Source organism: Protopterus annectens, chromosome 2.part2, assembly GCF_019279795.1.
Source record: "Protopterus annectens isolate FY-2018-M chromosome 2.part2, PAN1.0, whole genome shotgun sequence".
NCBI lineage: Eukaryota > Metazoa > Chordata > Ceratodontiformes > Protopteridae > Protopterus > Protopterus annectens.
Window position 1 is genome coordinate 529,704,802 of NC_056730.1, and position 21,693 is coordinate 529,726,494.

At 39.9% G+C, this 21,693-nt stretch overlaps 1 protein-coding gene across 1 annotated transcript in view; it reads left to right on the top strand.

Annotated features, from left to right (window-relative positions):
* Window positions 1–20,371: 20,371 nt before the first annotated feature.
* The window catches only part of CAPN7 (calpain 7), a 1,011,285-nt gene continuing 1,009,963 nt past the window's right edge, over window positions 20,372–21,693 (top strand). The window contains exon 1 of the mRNA XM_044064001.1: window positions 20,372–20,801. Coding sequence (XP_043919936.1) covers window positions 20,700–20,801 — 102 coding nt within the window. The 5' untranslated portion in view covers window positions 20,372–20,699. The remainder of the gene's footprint in view (window positions 20,802–21,693) is intronic.

A 21,693-nucleotide genomic window follows, 5' to 3' on the forward strand; every position in this document is an offset into this window, starting at 1 on the left:
ATAGAGTTGAGATCTCAGCTGAGTGGCCAAGCCAAGATGTCCAGCACCCTCTCTGTCCAACCAGTGCTTCGTGTACCTGCCCAAGTAGCTGACACACACACACTTTGAGTTTTGATTTATTGATTTATACATGCACACACCTGGGAAAGGCAGGCACAGGTTTACTAGTTATTCCCCTTTTGCCCAGTCTATAAGGTAGTTATCACAGCCACCAGCCAACTCTTTATCAGCTACTTTAAGGCCCTTAACAAAGGATGTCCAATCTTACTGTGTAATGTTACTATTAATACAAATGTTAATTTGACCAGGAGCAAGGCTATTAGAAGTGGCACACACAGTGTCACCAAATAAATATGCAAGTACTCTCAGAACTTAAATATCTCTAGACAGATCAGCCACAATGAAAGGTTTAAATATATTTTATAATAAATAATAAAAGAACAAGAAAATACTCAGTATATATTCACAGTGACATCAGAGTTTCAAAACCACAAGAAATATTTAAAACATTGCAGGACAGCCTTGAATAAATAAAGAAAATATCTAAAATAAGCTTTGCAATATTCCTGACTATATTTAAGAGAATTATACTATTCCCTAGAAACGTACTTCATCAGACAAAGGCAGATGTAATGAATGGTTCTTGTTGTTGCCAGGTCCAAGACAGAATACAGAATACACTGTCTCTCTCAGAAATTTCTCAAATGAATATCTCAAATATTACTGATGGGATAGCTTGCAGAATGACATAATTCATTGTCATCTGACCCTTCCCAGGTGAAACCTCCACTGCTGGAAGATGACAGCATTTAGCATCTACCTGTGAAAACACATAGTCCTCAGATCGTTGGCAGACAATGGAAGTCATAAAACAATTGCATTCCTTCACATTTCAAAACTAGTAATTATTTCACCTTAAAGACAATACGGAACACTCCCTAGTTTTGGACATCGTGTCTCCTTGCTGCATTGAAACTGAAAGATACCATTTTTTATGGCACAGCCATAAAGTAATTTAGTGTCAGTTATTTTTTCTGAAGGTAACCTCATCTATTCCAGTTTTTACTGTTAAAATATGTATATTAAAACAGTTAAAACAGTGCATGTACATTTCTGTTCTTTTCAAGCAGGGCACACTGTGATTACATTTTAAGCACAAGCACTTTATAAAATACATTTTTAACACACATATCTGTACAAACTAGTTTGATATACACATGACATACAGTTCTAATACAGTTGTAACACAAGCATCCTATATAAATCATGTTGATATTCACAAATGACATACAATTATTTATAAAATTCCAGATAGCTGTGCTGGCAGTATTCCCCTTTGTCATACCCCCCCCCCCCCCCCGAAGACTCGAGCTAATTTTTAAGTGACCCTTGAGAAACATTGCTTGAAAGGGATGAGCCCATCTGGAAAGACATTATCCCATACTCTATCTTGAGATCCCATCTGCCTTTGCATTGCTGACCCCAGCACAGTGCTATACTGTCATATCATATGCCTGTAATCCTAGGCTCCACCACAGTAATTTGGGATTTTGCTGGCTGGCTCCCTGTAGCCATAGATCCCCCTCAGGCTCTTACTGCCTTCTACTGCAAATACTTCGCACCAGGGCCTCCCTATCATGGTAAGGTTTCATGATGTTAACATGGCACAATTTGTGCCCCTGCCTTCTGCCTAGTAGTTCTACCATGCAGTTAACAGCACTGTCCTTCCTTACAACTTTGAAGGGGCCCTCCCCAAGCTGCCTGCAGCTTGTTTTGTCTGACAGGAATGAGAACCATAACCTGCTGCCCCACAGCATACTCTCCAGCTTGAGCACTCCTGTCATACCAGTGTTTTTTCTGCTGTTGGGCTTATGCCAGCTTCTCCTGGGCCAAGCCCATGAGTTCCCTAAGCCTTGTCCTGAGGTTTAGGATATATGCCACAAAAGACTCCTTGTGGGATTCACACTCACTTTCCCACACATTATGAGTCAAATCTAGAGGTCCCCTCACCCTATGCCCATACAGCAACTCAAAGAGTGAAAAACTTGTTGATTCCTTGGGCACCTCTCTGTAAGCAAACAACAGAAGGGTCAAATATTTGTCCCACTTCCTCTTAAACTGGTCTAAAAATGCCTGTAGCATGGTCTTAATAGTATAGAGTTTAACCTCTCCACACGACCATTAGTCTGGGGGTGGTACGGGAATGGTCTTTAGGTGCTTCACCCCACAGCACTCACACAGACAAGCCAGCAGGTCTGACATGAAACTGGTACCTATGTCAGTCAGTATTTCTTTTGGGAAACCTTCCCTGCTGAAAATCTCTAACAAAGCATTTGCCACATTTTCTGCCTCAATGGAGGACAGAGCCACCGCTTCAGGGTATCTGTAGCATAAACTACTAGCACTAGGATATACTTCTTTCCTGTGGGATTTGGGTAATAAAAGGCTCCACAATATCCATAGCTACCCTCTGAAATGGCTCCTCAGTCACAGGCAGAGGCACCAAAGGAGCTTTGACCTTGTCTCCTGCCTTGCCTACCTTTTGGCACTGCTCACAGTTCATGCAGTACCCTGTTACATCTCTGGAAATCCCAGGACAATAAAAGTGCTGCATAATCCATCCCTTGGTACGCTTTATGCCCATATGACCTGCAAAGGGAATGTCATGGGTTATGGCTAGAAGTGCCAGACAGTAGACTCTGGGCACTACCAACTGCTGTATTCTCTCATCTGCTAGCCCCCCCCTCAGGGGGTCCACTCTCTATACAGTAACCCTTTGTCCCAGTATACAGATACCCCCTTTCCTTGAGAATCAGGTGCCTCCCTGGCTACCTCCATCAAGCCTTGGTAATGTAGAAAGCTGTGTGTGTTTCATCTCTCTCTTTGTAACCCTTCCCAGCTCCCCTTCCACAGGAAGTCTGGTATCCTCTGACAGCATTGCTTCACTGTCAGCCTGGGTACTACTACTCACCTCTGCCCTTTCTGCCACTCTGTCCATGGGAACATCAGTACCCACAAGACGTTATAGCTCACCTTCAGTCTCACTGCTATAGGGTAACTCCATCTCTGAAATAACTACCTCACCAGTCCTGGCTTCAAGTGTGCAGTCCATCTGGGTCCCACCAAGCTACCATACCCACATGCTTGTCTCCAAGCCTAAGTGTAACTGCATGCACACAAAGTACTGCATTATCAAAATCATTCCCTACCTGGACAGCTGCTAGGATATCCTCAAACACACTTGCTTGCTTCCTTTTACACACATCCAGTCAAGGTGAACCCTAGCCAAAGGTATTTGGAATGAGGTCCCTCCCAAAGCTCTGACTGGAGTAGACTGGCCAAGCAAGTAGCGCTCCTCTTTGACCACTGCAGGCTTCACAATGGTTATGTCAGAGGCTGTACCTACCTTAGCAGTGGTCTGTTTCCCATCTCCTAAGATAGGATATAACCTCTTGTGGTAGTGTGGTACCCTTGTTGCCTCCAGACAACTTATTGCTGGCATTCTGTTATTCCCATTAACTGGCTCTCCCACCTTTTGTTCCCCACCTTGCCTCCATGAACATCTATATGCTACATGGTCCTACCAGTTACATTTAAAACATTTAACCCTTGAGCCTGGCCATATACCTGAACTAGTGGCTTCCCCTGCTACTGGCGGACACTTTTGGGGTGGTTTAGGCTGCCCACCATGGGTTCCCTCAGACCCATGTGCAGCACTGAGTATCCCTTTGCTGTGCAGTAATGCCTTGCTTGCTAGGTATAGGTCTTCCTTTTTCCCCAACTCACCTGCAATATTACATTCTCTATCTGCCAACCAGATTCTCGTGTCGTCAGGCAAAGTGCTAAAACCTTGTTCCCTCACCAAAAGGTCTGCTAGCCCTTCAAAAGTGATGACATCCACTCACCTACCTATGAAAATAAGTGCTGAACTCAGCAACATAGTCACACACACTTTCATCTGTCTTGTGTCTATGCTCACAAAATGTTTTTTCTATAAGCTTCAGGAATTAACTTAAAACACTCTAATAAACCATTTTAACTGTATTATAATTTAAGAAATCAGTACCAGACAATTTAGAAACAGCAGTTACAGCTTTACTATGGAGTACGGGGGACAGGAACCATACCCAGAGCCCTTGGTTAACATTATACTGTTTATAGACCCCTTCAAACATATGAATAAAACTATCAAAATTATCACCCTATGTAAATTGTGGAAGAGATTTACTGACCTTTATTGCATCTGTTCGGTTACTTCCTTCCCCATTACCTCCATGACCCTGGTGAAGAGTCAGCATCTCCTTTTCATGTTGCCTGTGCCTCTCATTTTCTTCGGCTTCCAGACGTTTTGGTCTCTCTGCTGATTTTAATTCCATTTGTTTCTGTTCCTCCTTTTCTTCAACCTCCAAATGCTGTAGTTTCTCATTTTCATTAGCCTCTAAACACTGCAGTCTCTCTGCTGATTCTATTTCCAATGGTTTGGCCAGCTCAAGTCTCTTTAATTACAGATGGATTTTTAATTCCTCTGTGGAAAGGTTGAACTGTCCATTTTCTAAGAGTTGTACATTCCTAAGGCCAGTCTGGTTGTCTCCCTGATTGCTGGCCTGTGATGCAACTGTGACTAAGGCTGCAATCATTTCTGCTTTAGTCAGGTAGGCATGCACCTATCCTTTGTCTTGGTACATCTCATCCAACTGGCTCCTTGTCAGCTTGCCATACTCCTCTGCTGACATCCTTGCCTGCTCTCCCTGACTAACTAAGCTAACAAAAAAAAATAACTAAAACTATTGTGATATGAAACTTTGAATGTCCACCATGTGGCTAATTGAGAGTATAAACACCTTCTTCAATGACCACTGTTTACAGGCTACAGAAGTTCAATATCCACACCACAGAATCCCAGTATGTGATGTCATGATCCCTCCACACTGACAAATTAATGTGATGACCCACCACTGGACCAATAATCAGGGTGCCTCAATCCTCACCACTGGCAGCAGTGGGGGATGTACACTGAGTGGATGACAAGGTGCACACACACAGTATTTCCAGATGCAGCTCTCTGCATCAAGTGCAATTTCCCTTAAGAGCACGCAGAGACCACAGTCAGCCCAGGGCTGGTTTCTCCCTCTTTTACCAGATCCCCATTATGATTCCCCACTGGCACAGCTATAGAATTGAGTTCTCAGCTCGGTGGCCAATCCAAGACATCCAACACCCTCTCTGACCAACCAGTGCTTTGTGTCCCTGTCCAAATAGCTGACATGCACACTCTTTGAAGTTTGATTTATACATGCATACACACCTGGGAAAGGCTGGCACAAGTTTACTAGCTATGCCGCCTTTTGCCCAGACTATAAGGTAGTTATCGCTGCCACCAGCCAACTCATTATCAGCTACTTTAAGGCCCTTAACAAAGGGTGTCCAATCTTATTGTGTAATGTTACTGTTTGACCAAGAACAAGCCTATTAGGAGTGGCACACACAGTGTCACCAAATAAATATGCAAGTACTCTCAGAACTTAAATAACTCTAGACAGATCAGCTACTATGAAAGGTTTAAATATATTTAATAATGAATAAAAAAAGAACAAGAAAATAGTATATTCACAGTGACATCACAGTTCAAAACCATAGCAAATATTTAAAACAACACTGAAGGACAGTCTCAAATAAGTACAGCAAAATATCTGAACTAAACGTTGCTATATTCCTGGCTCTAAGAGAATTATAGCATTCCCTAGGAACTTACTTCATCAGAGCAAGGTAGATGTGATGAATGGTTCTTGTTGTTGCCAGGTCCAAGACAGAATACAGACTACACTGTCTCTCTCTCTCTCAGAGTCCTCATATGAATATCTCAAATATTACTGATGGGATAGCTTGCAGAATGACATCATTTCTTGTCATCTGACTCTATCCCAGGTGAAACCCCCACTGCTGGAAGCTGACAGCATTTAGCATCCACCTGTGAAAATACATAGACCTCAAATCTTTGGCAGATGCTAGAAGTTGTAAAAAAATTGCATTCCTTCACATTTCAAAACTAGTAATTATTTCACCTTAAAGACAATACAGAAAACTCCCTGGTTTTAGACATTGTATCTCCTTGCTGCATTGAAACTGAAAGATACCATCTTTTATGGCATAGCCATAAAGTAATTTAATTTTAGTTATTTTTCTTAAGTTAACTTCCTGTATTCCAGTTTCCCTATTAAAATATATAAATTTAAACAGTTACAATAGTGCATGTACATTTTTGTTCTTTTCTAGCAGGGCACACTGTGGTTACACTTTACGCTCAAGCACTTTATAAAACATGATTTCAACACACGTCTGTACAAAGCAGTTTGATATATGCACGACATACAGTTCTAATACAGTTGCAACACAAGCATCTCATATAAATCATGTTGATATTCACAAATGACATATAATTATTTACAAAATTCCAGATAGCTGTGCTGACAGTATTCCTCATTGTCATATAAAGAGTAAATAAATCTATATAAAGCATAGATTAAACATTAAATGGAAATTAGAATAAAATAAGTGGAAACAGACCGTAAAACCAAAACCAAAACTCCAAAAAAAAAAAAAAGCGGTCGTATGAGCGTAACAGGGTAAATGTCCAAAAAGTGTTTATTAAGTAAATTCCACAAGCGCTTTCACCCTAACTCAATTGTAGGGCTTTTTCAAGTGTAAGAACAGTAACACTGTCAGTTAGCCTTCTTTAAATATCTCAGTTTGAAAAAGGCGCCAAAAATACCATTTTAACTTAATTTAAAGTGAAAGCACACATCAAAAACTGTCAAATTGTTAAAAACACAGAATACAATCCTGTAGTATTACAAAGAATAAAAATAAATAAAACTCAACAAGTGAGTGGTAACTAAACATTACTTTAAAAAGAAATTAATAAATATAAATACAAAACCTATAAATACTGTAACTTAATAAACATTTAAATTATTCAAGAAAACAGCTATAATGAACAATGAAATACAGACTACCTTATTGTGTCTAGGACATAGTACACAAAGTGGGTGGTGAACCTAATTTTGTTTTCAAAACAGGAACAAATTTGAAAAAGGTCTTTGAAAGTAACAACTATAAGAACACATCTCCCCTAGATAAGGGAACAAGCAGGTGTGGTAGGTGTGGGTATTGTAAATACATTTTGGATGAAGTACCCATCACCTTAAATAATTATGGTAACAGTAGGATTTACTTTAAGAAGGGTAATTGTTATACTAAAGGTATTGTATATTTAGCTTTGTGTAGAGACTGTCCAAGTTTTTATGTAGGGAAATCAGAGAGGTCATTGAACAAACGTATCTACGAGCATTTGTACAACATTAGAAAAGGAAATACAAATAATGCACAAAGTAAGCACTTACAAATTGAGCCTAAACATACAGGCTTTTATTTTGGAATTCTTGAACAAGTGCCAATAGATCCTAAAGGGGGAGATTGGGAGAACTGGCTATGTTGTAGCGAGACCTACTGGCAAATAAGATTGAATGCCACCCACCCCCCAGGACTAAATGACTATATCTCTATTAAGCCTTATTTAATAAAAAAGGCAGAAGATTTATAATAATAAGAATTAAGGGACACAATAATAGTATAAGTAGTCTGTATTTCATTGTTCATTATAGCTGTTTTCTTGAATAATTTAAATAAGTTACAGTATTTATAGGTTTTGTGTTTATATTTATTAATTTCTTTTTAAAGTAATGTTTAGTTACCACTCACTTGTTGAGTTTTATTTATTTTTATTCTTTGTAATACTACAGGATTGTATTCTGTGTTTTTTTGGATTAAATGGAAATTGTCACTTGGTGAAACTGTTACTATAGTTGGGTAAATCAAAAAAATTGTATACCATGCTACAGTGAGTTCCTATCAGCATTTCAAATGCTGATAACACCGAATTTAATTTCATCGAACTGAAATGTTTGTAATCTCAGAAGAGCAAACTGACGGAACATCTATTTCTTTCCCAGGGAAAGAAATCGATGGGCCATCATTGGAGATTGCTATTTCCTTCACTGTGGTGCAGTCTCAGAGTTGGTATATTTAAGTAGAGGGGATGTGGGGCACAGCCCACCACATGGGGGGGTGTGGGGGTCAAAGTGCCCCACTTCTGTCAGTGTTTAAAGTATTTAAATTTTTTTCTTTTGCAAGGAATACCAATTACTTTCCCTGGGAAAGAACTCGAAGTTCCGTCAGTTTGCTCTTTTCAGTTTTCAAACATTTCAGTTCGATGAAATTGCATTCGGCATTTTCAGCATTTGATATGCTGATATAGACCCGCTGCAGTGATGTTTAAAAGCACATGAAAGAGAAAGTAAAATCAAAATAAAAAGGATGTGATTGAACTATAAAACATCACAATTAAATTAAAAATTAAAAGAATGATTTAATGAACCTTTTGATACTCAATTGCATGGTTGATTCATGCAGCCACAGGAAAAGGAGGTTACAGAGACTAGCAGCCAGTATGAAAAAAAAATCCCAAGCTTCAGAAGTCTCCAGATATACCCTAAAGTTTCCAACAACCCTATGTAAGAAGAACATAATGGCCTAAACAGACAGCATGAGACCAGGAGCTCCTTGAGATATGGGGCACAAAGCTTGTGCATGGTTAAACATTAACAGTAATATTTAAAAGGCAATAACATATTGAATAGTCAGCTAGTGCTGCAAAAAAGGGGTAATATGAAGATAATTCAAGTACCTGTAAGTGACCATGCTGCATAGTTCTAAACTAGATGCATATAATTACACTGACTACCATATAGCTCCAGGTAAAGAGACCTGCAGCAACTAAGGTGCAAAGATTCAAAGGCATGCACCATCACAGTTCAGGAGGGTGAAGGTGCTTGATAAAACATACAAGGATGGAAAGAAGATGTTTTTACAATAGATAGAAGTGTCAATCTATCAAAAATCATAGCAAGATTTTCACCTCCTTCACAAAAGCCAACCTGTCACGATTATAAATCACAACAGGATTAAGGGTTGGATAGTTAGAATTCACTCAGTTGGCATGAGTAGTCATAGCAATAGTATTGACTTGTGTTAAACCACAAGTGAATAACAGCCATCCTGTTCTGGATGCATGCAAGGTTTGCACCAAATGAATCTACCATAGATAGCATATCCTACATAGAAAAGAGAGGTAATCCTGAGTATCATCAGCAAACCAGTGATACTGCAAATGAGTATCAACAACATATTAATGACACAGACGACCTCTCTCTCTCTCTCTGCAACAATTTATAGCAGAGTCCAGTGCAGAACTCTGAGAATTTCATATAACACATGATAAACCAATAATGAATTGTTACATTCTGTGGGGAAGGAGACAAACCATTTAAGTGTAGTAACTGCAGCTTTGTAGTTGTCTTGCAGCAGATTGTGAAGAATATTATAATCTGCCATGACAAACAGGGGTAGTAATATTTCAAATCTTCAGGATCACATTTATGTATCTCCAGAACAGGGGGAAGCAATTAAACAGCACTTAAAGAAGATATAATTATCAATGTGATGGTTGGTTCTGCATGTATCCTCATGAATAGAAGCAAATATTAAAAATTAATCTGAAGAATTAGTAAAAGAAGAAAGCAGACCAGGCACAAGACTCAAATGAATACTTTATTCAGACTCAGGTAAATGCTTTTGTCTTTTGAAGACTTCATCAGAACCAAGCAACATTCATAAACTCAGAATTAAAACATTCAGTGGAGTAGAATAATATGAACAAAATAAACCAATCAAGATAATTTCAAAATCAAAGTGAAAATTAAATGTCTTAAACAATGTATTGTTCGCCAATATATGCGAGAATAAATGTATAACATGTGTAAGTATAAATGCATGAGAGTTAAAACAAACACTTCCTAAAGGTTTAGATTTTAAAACACATTATTAAATCATTTAAACCAAGAGGTTTGTTAAATCTGCCAATGCACTTCTAAACCTCCAGTGACTGCCAATATCACTACCCCTACAATTACCTTCAATGCTATCAAGTACTAAAAATTAGAACTTAAAATTGCACAGCTTTCAGAATGCTTACACACAGCATTGTTTTTATTTCTACTTTTTATAATGCCAAAGTGTTTGGTAATTCTCATGTATAGCTTTTGGTTGGTCTTACCATCATAAAAGCACAGCAGGAAGAACAAGCAGCACAGTCACTTTCTCACCCTGGCACATATTTGAAACAGTGCAAACAACTCATATTCTAAAATTGTGAGAATTTATTTTGGCAAACAATGAAGACCAGTCCTTTGCACTATATGTCATTAAATCAAGTGTCTCATAACCATATACAAAGTTACATCACCTGCAGTTTTTGTAAATAAACGTGTTCATGCCTTGATATTTAAGCTTGACACTGTCAATGTTTTTTTCAACAGATTCTTTTAAGTTTTGCCCATTCATACCACTAAAACTGACTGAGAAAGAATACCCTATAAAAATCATCCACTTGTTTCGAATGATAGATTTCAGACCATTAGCATCTACATTGGAACACACCAAAAACACTGAAATAAAATTAGTGTGGTCTATAGTCATATTTGTAACCTTAGGTCAACTGGTGCCCTAGGCAAAAGGGCTCCACGGTGCCCCCACCACACAACCTGTGCCCCCATCCTGGTCTACCTACACCAAATAAATACTGGAAAAGCACCCCTACTAGAACGGCGCCCTAGGCAGCCGCCTAGTTGGCCTATGCCTACAGCCGGCTATCCTCATGTTCATATAAAATAGGATCTGATGTTATAAATCTTTGTTCATTTATTACAGATAGGACCTTGGTTCCGTCCTCGGAACTGATATGGCCATTTCCCAGCTCTCGCAAGCCAAAAACTCTCAGCTAAGAACCTACCCCTAATGCCCATCTCCTAGTTACTCCAGATCTTTTTTGCTGCATTCCTAGTCAGACATGTTTGCCATCTCTCTCAAAGCACAGTAGAAAATTGTTAATTTTATGACAGTTTTTCTTCAAAATTACTAAATTTTTAGTCAAGTTAGCCTTTTCTCACTGTCTATAACCTAAGCCTATTTCCTACCCTTTTCCTTGATAATTATTTTTTGTTACCTTTTTTGATACTGTCCCTCTCTCTCCAGTCTTTGACAAGCCTTTCCTTTTTAATATTTTTTTTAATATTTTTGGTATTCTTTAAAATAACATTACTGGTATTTTCTCCCTTATTTTTTCTATAGGATAGTATTGTTGCCTTACCATGTCAGACAAAGCTAAGCTGGGATTTAAACAGTGTGACAAGTGTGGACGTAAGATGCCTAACTCAGATACACATGGCCATTGTGTCTATTGTTTGGGTGTGGATCATATTAAAGCTGACTATGACATTTGTGTTAGTTTTAGTAATCTGACACTATCAGAAAGTAAGAATAAACTTATTTTAAAAGGTTTACTCAAGACACCTTTCTTGGAGGCTCTATCTGGGTTGGAGGTCTCACCCCCTCCTAAGACCAAAAAACATAAGTAAAAACAGAGTCACTCACTTTTTGCATCTCCGTCAGTTACAGAACTGAGTCGGCTCTGTGCTTCACAGCGCAGACCTCTTCGGCACCAGGCTCTGTGTCCTCTCCCACTGTGCCGACCATGATATTTACTCCTATTTTGGTTCCAACCTCGGCACCACTAACTTCAGTGCTGTCCTTGGATCCCACATCGGTTCCAATGACTGTACATGCCTCGGCACCATCCCTGACCACAGTGCCGACAGTTTTTTCGGCTCCAAGACACGAATACCTGCCAAGGACAAGATATTCTCCAACTTACAACCCTTTTTTGGGGCAGAGGTTTAGCCTCTTTCTAGAAAGACCTGATTCCCCTTCAACAGCCTCCTTTATATCCACTAGCTTTTCTGAACTACACCTAGTGCGGGTTGTGGACCAGCTTCTGGCAGCTAGGGAATTGCCCATTCCAGCTAGACCTTCCATCCCTCCTGACTTGGAATCTTTTACCACATCTTCCTGTTTATCCTCCTCCAGCATCCACCCTGATCTCGGTACCAATGTCCTCTTTGGTACATACTGTCTCAGCTCCGACAGCAGTGATTCCCCTGTCGGCACTGGCCACCCTTGCTGCATTGGGTCCGATGGAGCCGATGCTTTCTCGGAGCGGTGCTTGGACTGTCCTTACCTTGGTACCTAGTCCAGCACCTATTTTCTCGCTGGCACCATCTATGTCCACGGTTCCAACAGCTTCCAGTTCTCTCGGAACTCAACTGGAGGTGGACTCTTCGGGGGGGGGGTTGACCCTGGTTCTGAGTTTGTCCTCCTAGATCCGGGCTCCCATCCCTCCTTGAGTGGGCCTGCTGTACAGATGATGGAGAGGGCCATTCATTCCGAAGGCTCACAGTCAGCACCAATGACATCAGCATCAGAACCCTTCCCTAGCATGCACCTCTCCCAACCCGCTATGTCGGGACCCCAGGCATGGGAGTCACAAGAACCCCCTTTGAAGGGAACCCCTTCTCTGGAGTCCCCCTCAGAAGATCCTACTGGAGAGCCACCCCGGAAGAAATGGTACAAGAGGAAGCACCTTGATTCCCCGGAGGAATCTATTACAGAAGACATTGATTGTGATGAGGGGGGAAGGGTCCCCACGGTTCTCTAACCCTTCTTCTGAGGAATCAGTGTCCCTGCAGGCCTTCCATGCCTGGCCATCTACTTCCTGGGTGACCCCACCGCCAGACGACCTTGTTAAATTAATTGTGCAGTGTGCCTAGAAGGCCCTGGACAATGTAGAACCTGTTCCCCGGAGGCCAGACAAAATCTTATCTACACCTGAAGACCAACCCCACTGGTCCAAGCAGTTGACAGTTGATTCTATGGTCGTGGCGGCGGCCACCAAGAGGGAACTGGCAGAAGATAGTTCCACTGTCCATCCTCCGAACAGGGAGTCCCAGACCATGGACAGACTAGGGAAGCGGACCTATGCTTCAGCGACCTTCCACATTCAGTCACTGAACTATCTGGTGCACTTTACTCGCCTCCAAAGAGAGCTAATTTCCAAAATGTTTCCCTCATTGGTGGGGGTACTGCCTGATGAGGTGCGTGATACTGTCGCCGCAAAGCTAGCTACACTTGAATCCATCTCGAACTCCTCGATGCATTTGATATCTCACACCACCGAGGGGGGAAGCTCGAGCTTCTGCATCTGGTGTCATGAGATGTAATGCTTTGATGTATGACTTTGCAGACTCCTTTAAATCTTCCTTCATCAATGCACTTGTTGATGAATCTGCACTTTTTGGACCCAAGGTACAAGACACACTTGCACGTAGTGAGAAAGACGGAAAGACCTTGTCTGATGTGGGCATATGCTTTTCCAACCCCCAGAGGTTCCATTCCACGAACCAGAAGGGAGGAAAGATGTGGTTCAAGAAATCTCAAGGATCCACTCGTGGTGAACAATCTCCCTGGGGCAGAGGGGGCAACTCATAAGGAAGACACCTTTTTTGGGGTACAGGGTGTCCGCATAACCAGGGTGCTAGAGATTCTTTCTCCGGCAGACCCTACCAGCACTCCTTTTTTTAAAACAAGTTTATTGTTTTTAACATACAAAATAAATATCATAACAATTTTATACAAGTAATTAAAATAGAAATAGTTATAACATTCAATAAAATAACCAAAGTATTTACAAAGACATCCACTACAAATCAAATCAATTGATTAAACTATAATGTCATGCAATTGAAGCTAAGATTTTTTTAACAGGTTTTGTAAAGTATCCCATATAATATAATAAGATGTTTTTCTAGTAGTTCTTGATTTTATTGTCATCAATTCCATATGACACACTTCAGTCATAACATTTTTAAATTCATTAAATGAAGGAGGGGTATCTGAGATCCAATTTCTGGTTATTATTTTTCTAGCCACTGCTAGAATAGACCATAATAAGGGAAGCTTAACTTTTTTAACACTTTTAGGAACAGGTGTGTTAAATAATATAAGTGATTTAGAAATAATGAAATTATCTGTGAAAAGGGCCTGCAAAAAATCATTGATTAACTTCCAATATTCCTTCAATTTTATACAGTCATAAAACATATGTGCCCAATCAGCATTAAGTTCTACATTACATATTTTACATAAGTTGTCTTTATTATTTATCTTATTCATCATTAAAGGTGTATAGAAAGATCTATGTAAAAAATTCCAAGTAAAAAGTCTCCAATTAATGGAAGAAGTAGTTTTATAAGCAGATTCCAATATATATTGCTTATCTTGTTGTTTTGGTGATTCACCATTAATGGAAAAGAAATAATTCCAATAGGTATCTGCACTGTAATGAGTTTCTTCTCTGATAATTTTATGTATGTATGAGAGCTTACCTTTATCAGAAACTCTATGTTGTAAATTTAATATCAAGTAATCAATCAGTATTGGAACAGATTCTTTAACTGTTAAAGACATTAAATCAATTTTATTAATAAGATGTTGTCTAAAGGTCTGAACTTCTAACCAACAAGTTTCTCTCAAATCAAATTCTTGCTTTAAGAAGTCTAAATGTTTTACTTTATTATCAGACAGCAACTGATACCAATACTTTAGATCATTCTCTGTGACTAAAAGAGTTCTTTCAGAAGTGGTTGACAAAAACATACCTTGTGTATACATTATAGGGAATAGAATAAAATTCCATTCCTTATACTTAGGATGCATGAATATAAAATTACGATAACTGATAATAATGTTTAATGGGTAACTAACTATATATTTTGGTGTAATGGGTGAAGTACAAAATTCTTTTAGTAACCATAACATGGGGTTATTTACAATAATATTTTTATGTGTTAAAGAGATTTTCATGAAGTGAATACTAATTAGTTCCCAGTAATCTTTCCATCTTGCAACATATGACTGATCTATTAACAAAATAATAACTTTTATAATAGAAGAGATAGTATATAAATTAAAGTCTGGAAATGAAATGCCCCCTTGAGACCAGTTATTAGTATGTTTCTTTAATGCAATCCTAGGTCTATTAGGTGCCCATAAGAAATTTAACATTAGTAAATTCAATTTCTTAATAATTATTTTTGTAGGTGGAAGTATTATTGATTGTATTAAGTATAATATCTAAGGGAATATTATCATTTTAATAATTGTGAGTCTCTCTTCCATGGTAAAAAACATATTGTTCCAGCTATTGAAAAGATTTTGTATATTAAGAAGACAGGTACTATAATTATTATGTATAATAGATTTGATATCTTTAGTTAATATTATACCTAAGTATGTTATCTGACCTGAGTTGGGTATATATTTGCTAAAATCACTAATGAGGACATTTTTTCGTGTGTATATTGGTAATATTTTAGTTTTTTCTTCATTGAATATTAAACCAGAGATACTTTTAAAATCCATCATGTTATCAAATAAGGACTGCATAGAAGAGTTAGATCCTGCTGTTGTAATTAGAACATCATCTGCAAAAAGTTGAATTTTAGATACTGTATTTTCATCTATATCAAATCCTTCTATATCAGTACTGTTTCTGATCAAATTAGCCCAAGGCTCCATTATTAAAGTAAATAATAGTGGAGAGAGTGGACACCCTTGTTTTGTACCTTTTAAAATGGGTATTTTTTGTGAGACATATGTTCCTATCTTAATGTAAGCCAATGCTCCTTTATATAGATGTTCAATTAGATTTACAAATGCATCTGAGAAGTTTGTGCACTTCAGTAAGATCAACAAGTAGTCCCAACTTACTGAATCAAATGCTGAACTTATACCTACCAGCACTCCTGAGCAGCATCCCAATTGTTTTCCTTTGGAAGCAGTCGAAGGTCATTTTTCTCTACGTCTACTAGCCTGGCATCTTGTTACTACCAATGTTTGGGTGCAGAGAATAATATCCAGAGGCTACCAAATACCATTCAATTTAACTCCCAGACCCATCAAACGAATCCCTGATGTACCATCCAATCAGAGGGAATTAGCAGCCTTAGAAATAGAAAAGCTGCTAAGAAAAAGAGTCATCCAACCAGTCCCACCAGACCAGACAGGATCCGGGTTTTACTTGAAGTTCTTTTTAGTGCCAAAAAAGACAGGGGACTGGAGACCAATCCTGGATCTCAGTCTACTGAACAAATTTATCAAACCTCAGAAATTCTGGATGGTTACAGTACAGTCCATTCTCCCTTTCTAGGGTGACACAATTGGATGTGCTCTATAGACCTCCAGGATACGTATTATCAGATAAAGATGGATCACCGCTCCCAGAGGATGCACCACTTTCGGCTGGGAACCAATCACTACCAGTTCAGGGTACTGCCATTTGGTCTCTCGACAGCCCCCCCCCCCCCGAGTGTTCACCAAATGTGTGGCAGTTGTGGTAGCTCATCTTCGACTACAAGGATTCCAGGTGTTTTCCTATCTAGACTGGCTTCTTACTGCTCCAACCAGGAATTTCCTAGTCTGCAGCCTCTCTTACACTCAAGCTCTCGCTGTCCACTTGGGGATTACAATCAACAAAGACAAATCTCAAATGTCCCCAACTAATACACTGGAATTTATTGGAGAGGTCTTTGACACAACATCCTGTCAAGCTTCTCTCCCCCCTCACAGGCTTTTGAAAATAAGATACCAAATCCAAGACCTTCTTCCTCATACCTATGTACCAGCACGTCTTGTACTGCAACTCTTGGGCTCCATGGCAGCTGCCATTACGTTAGTACCACTGGCAAAACTGCACGAGAATCCTGCATTGGCTTTTTTCCACACAATGGTCATTGTTAACTCATCCACTCAACCACATGATATGCTTTACAAACTGTTGCAAGGAAGAAATGCTATGGTGAATGAAGCCACAAATTAATCTTTGGTGTCGGCCGTTCTGCCTTCCCCAACCCACGGCCACCGTGACCATGGACGCTTCACTGTTAGGGTGGGGGGGCATTTCCAGGGAAAGACTGTCCAAGGCACCTGGACCCCCATGGAGGCCAACTTGCACATAAATGTCCTGGAACTGAGGGCAGCTCTCTCAGTGTTGCAAGCGTTCCATGTGTCCCCACCCTCGGGGACCACTGCAATTCAGTCAGACTACATGTCAGTCGTCTGGTATATCAACAAGCAAGGCGGAATCAGATCTTATCCCGTGTCAGGAAGCCATGAGGATTTGGCACTGGGCGATAGCTTCCAACCGCTTTCTTATAGCTATGCACATTCCTGGCAGCTCCAACCTTATTGCGGACAATCTGAGCAGGAACATTCTGATGCCTCACAAGTGGTCCCTCAACCCTGTAACAGTAGACCGGATCTTCCAACTCTGGGGCAAGCCTTGCTGTGACCTATTTGTTTCCCCTCTAAACTACAAATGCAGAAGCTATCTTGCCCTGATCCCCCCTCAGGGGGAACCACTGAGGGATGGTCTAATGCACGATTGGCCCCCGAGTCTTCTGTATGCCTTTCCCCCATTTCCCCTCATTCCAAAATTTTCCCAGAAAGCTCAGAGGCTGAAAAGCAAAGTAATCCTCATTGCCCCCTACTGGCCATGTCAAGTCTAGTTTCCATTTCTATGGCCCCATCTGATTCACAGCCCTTGGATCCTGGATCATTCCCAGGACCTGTTATCTCATCCTCAGGGACTGATACATCTAAACCTGCACAGTCTCAAGCTCACAGCGTGGTTACTCCACTTCCAATGATTGCGAGGCTGCCTGACATCCCATCTCCTGTTCGTGAAATTCTTCTGGCCTTACACAAACCTTCCACTCGAAAGGTTTATTCTAATAAATGGACTAGGTTCTCTATTTGGGCCAAAAAAACAGAACTTAGACCCTTTCTCCGTGCATATTCAAAAGATCCTACAATACCTGACTACTCTTTTACATGCAAGAACCTCAGCTTCAACAATCACTGCACATTTAGCAGGTATCGCCAATTTTCATAATGGTCTTGATAATTCTTCAGTTATGTCACACCGCCTATGTAAGACCTTTTCGAAGGGAGTATTACTGCGGTGGTGATGCTGCGGTAGCGTTGTCGCCTCACAGTAAGACGTCCTGTTTGATTCTCAGCTAGAGCGTCTTCTGTGTGGAGACATGCGTGAATGGGCGTACCTTTGTTGAAGGTTGTGCGTCAGGGCCGGCAACTCGGCACATAAAAATCTACTGCCAATCATTATCGGACCGGAGTTGAAAAGCTGAAAGACACAACATTACATGTTAAACCTCTGGTCAAGCCTCCCTTAGAACCCTGGGACTTGACTCTGGTGCTCCAATCTCTCACAGGTTCACCCTTCGAGCCCTTTGATTCATGTGATTTGAAATTTTTGTCATGGAAAACCATACTTCTAGTAGCACTCACTTCATCAAGAAGAGTATCTGAGCTGCAGGCCTTGAGTGTCAAGAGTCCTTACTTGATCTTCCACACGGATTGGGTGTCCCTTCGTACTGACCCTTCTTTCTTGCCCGAGGTCATTTCTGGCTTTTCCATTAACCAATCTATTGACCTGCCATTTTCTTCCCCAAGGCATTCTAATAGAGTGGAGTACCTTTTGCACACCCTTGATGTGCACCGGCAGCTTCGTTGTTATTTGGACAGGACTAAATCTTTCTGGAAAACAAATGTTTGTGGCCTTTGCAGGAACCAGATTGGGTAAACCTGTTTCCAAAGTGACTTTATCCTCTTGGCTTAGAAATGTCATTACCTTTATCTACCACAGAATAAGCTATCCTTACCTTCCAGAATAAAGGGTCATTCTACCAGATCTACAGCTATTTCTGTAGCTTTTCATTCCAGAGCTTCTATGTATGATATATTCGCAGCAGCCACTTATATATCTCATTACAAATTGGATTTGGCCTCCAAGGGACGAGCATCTTTTGGGTCTATGGTGCTCAGGAATATCCTTCCTTAGGGCCACCCAGGACTCAAATAGCTGGGGACTCGGTCCTATCTGTAATAAAGGAAAAAAGATTTACAACATCAGATAAAGAAGTTATGTCTTACCATAACGTTCCATCTGTGTTGTAGATCTTTGTTCATTCATTACTTCCCACCCGCCTTCCCTCTGCCTGGACTCCTGGTGGACTTTAGGAACTCCTGGTTATGGTATTTGCTCAGACAGAGCCTCCTACTATTTTTTCTATTACTACATCTTTTATCTAGGGTGGGCAAAATCTTAGCTGAGAGTTATTGGCTTGCGCGAGCTGGGAAACGGCCGTATCGGTTCCGAGGATGGAAACGAGGTCCTATCTGTAATGAATGAACAAAGATCTACAACACAGATGGAACATTATGCTAAGACAAAACTTCTTTTTTCTATAATTCTTTTCTATCATTCTGGATCTCATAAAAATACTGTCAATAAGCTCAAAAGTAGAACCTCTTTCACTGAATAATGTTTTCAATTTATAAACTTGGCATGATTTTTGATTATATTTTTTCTTGATGTACAATACTTGTTGCCAGCTATTTGATTTCCGTATAAAGAAAAACAGCTGTGTTTATCAAAGTAAAGCTTTGTGAAAGAAACTGTTCTCAAAATGTCTCTCCTACTCATTTAAGACATGTTTTAATAATCTGTACAGCTCAATATCTACAGAAATTCTGAATATACTCATGCAATGTACGCCTTCATTTGTCAATAATTCCGGACGCTTAAAAAACATTAAGGTATGGCAGTTTGCATAACATCTTGAACTGTGCGTATTTTATATGTCTGATTCCTGTTTTATATACTTTTCATACTTATGTCCTACAATGGACAAACCTTGGATGCTCTGTTCTCCCCATATTTCAATAGTATTTGACACTTTTTCAGATATCCAAAGTGGGACATCGTTTACAGAAACTTGATTTTGCTGGAAAAAATATACCCACACCAAGAGCAAAGGATCAGTTTTCATTATTTGCTAAAATAAATAAATTCTCGCCTTTGTAGTTGTTTGCAGTGTTTCAAACCACGTTAAAAGGTTTCACATTCAAAATATTCGATTTATGCAACAATTTCAGGGAATGTCTTTAAAAATGTAAGGACATTAATAGCCATTTTCCACGTTATTCACAGGAACTTTTCTGCATAAAGGTTGATCGGTAACCCTACATTTCAAAAACGTCGTTAAATGCGGTTTAAACTGCAGACTACTTTAAGGGATCTCTGTGCTCATAATCGCTGGAGTTTCTCGCGAAACAGAATAGTTGGAAGCAAGCATAAGAGAAATAACTTTTTTGGAACAAAACCGAAAGTAAAAAGACTGCCAGGAGAAAAAAATGTAAAGTTCAACACTGATTACACAGTACGTATCTAGCAGCATCACCCTAACCACGCCTACTAGTTAAGCCCGGAAGTGACACTATGTTCTGCTGGAGTTGTCAAAGTTTCGATTCGTCAGCTTTATCAGGAAGCGAAACATCAGCAACGTTGTGTATAGTGACAGCTGCAACAGTGAACTTGTATGTATTAAAACTTACTCTTGTACGCCTGCGATTTTTAAACGTTTAGTAAAGCAGTTGTAGAAACTGTGAGGCTATTGAGAGTCAAGTACTCTCTACAGACTGATAAATATGCCAGATGTTGGATACCCAGTACAGGAAGTGCCTTAAACGTTTGTTTCCGTGTAATTAAAGATCACGGTATAATAATTGGTCAACAGTTCACAATTTAAAGGGATCTGAAAAAGTTATTCATGGATGCTACAGCCTTGGAGGCGGACGGATTCAGATTTGCTAAATTAGCCGTCCTCAACGATCAGAATGGAAATTACAGAGAAGCTGTGTTTTTTTACAAGGTGGGTATTATGAAAAATTGTATGTGGTTTTATCTGTCGGATTCCTTCATACTGTTTTGAGGCTTTTATTAACAATACACACACACCATATACATTAGTATATATATGAGTGTGTGTATATAATATATATATATATATACATACATACACATACATATACATATACACAGACACGCACACACATACAGAAACAAATAAAAGACAAACCATATTACTCTTTTGCAAGTATAAGCCAAGAGGACAAGCCCCCCTGCACCCCCCACACCATGCTACTTTAATATATCGGCTCCAAGATTGCACTTCACTACACTAAATGCAATCTCGGAGTTGATTTATTTAAGTAGCAGAGGGGGGGGCAAGCCACCCACATGGGGGGGTGCAGGGGGGCTTGCCCCCTGCTTATAGTTGAAGGGTAATATGTTTCTGTATGTACGTGTGCTGGAATATAGTAAGTGCTGGTGTCCTGTGTGTTTTCAGTATTACGAGAGTCAGTATTTTGAGTTTTCAATATTATGAACTTTCAAGATTTTGGGCTTTCAGGATTTTGTAGCTCTCCTGATGCAGCACACACACGTGTGTGTGTGTGTGTGTGTGTGTGTGTGTGTGTGTGTGTGTGTGTGTGTGTGTATATATGTGTGTGTGTATGGTTCCCCTACATAAAGTCGCAGCTCAGTTCATTGACTCTGAAAATGGCGAGATGAAAGCTATGTAATTACAGAAGCATGAACTCCAGGAACATCATCATTCTGCTCCGCGAAAGTAACCACTTGGTCACCATGGTGAACTTTACCCTTTCTCTGCTTTAGTGCGATCTCGGAGTTGGTATATTTAAGTAGGGAGTTATGGGGGGGCAAATACCCTTACATGGACATGGTTGTTAGTTTTTATGGTT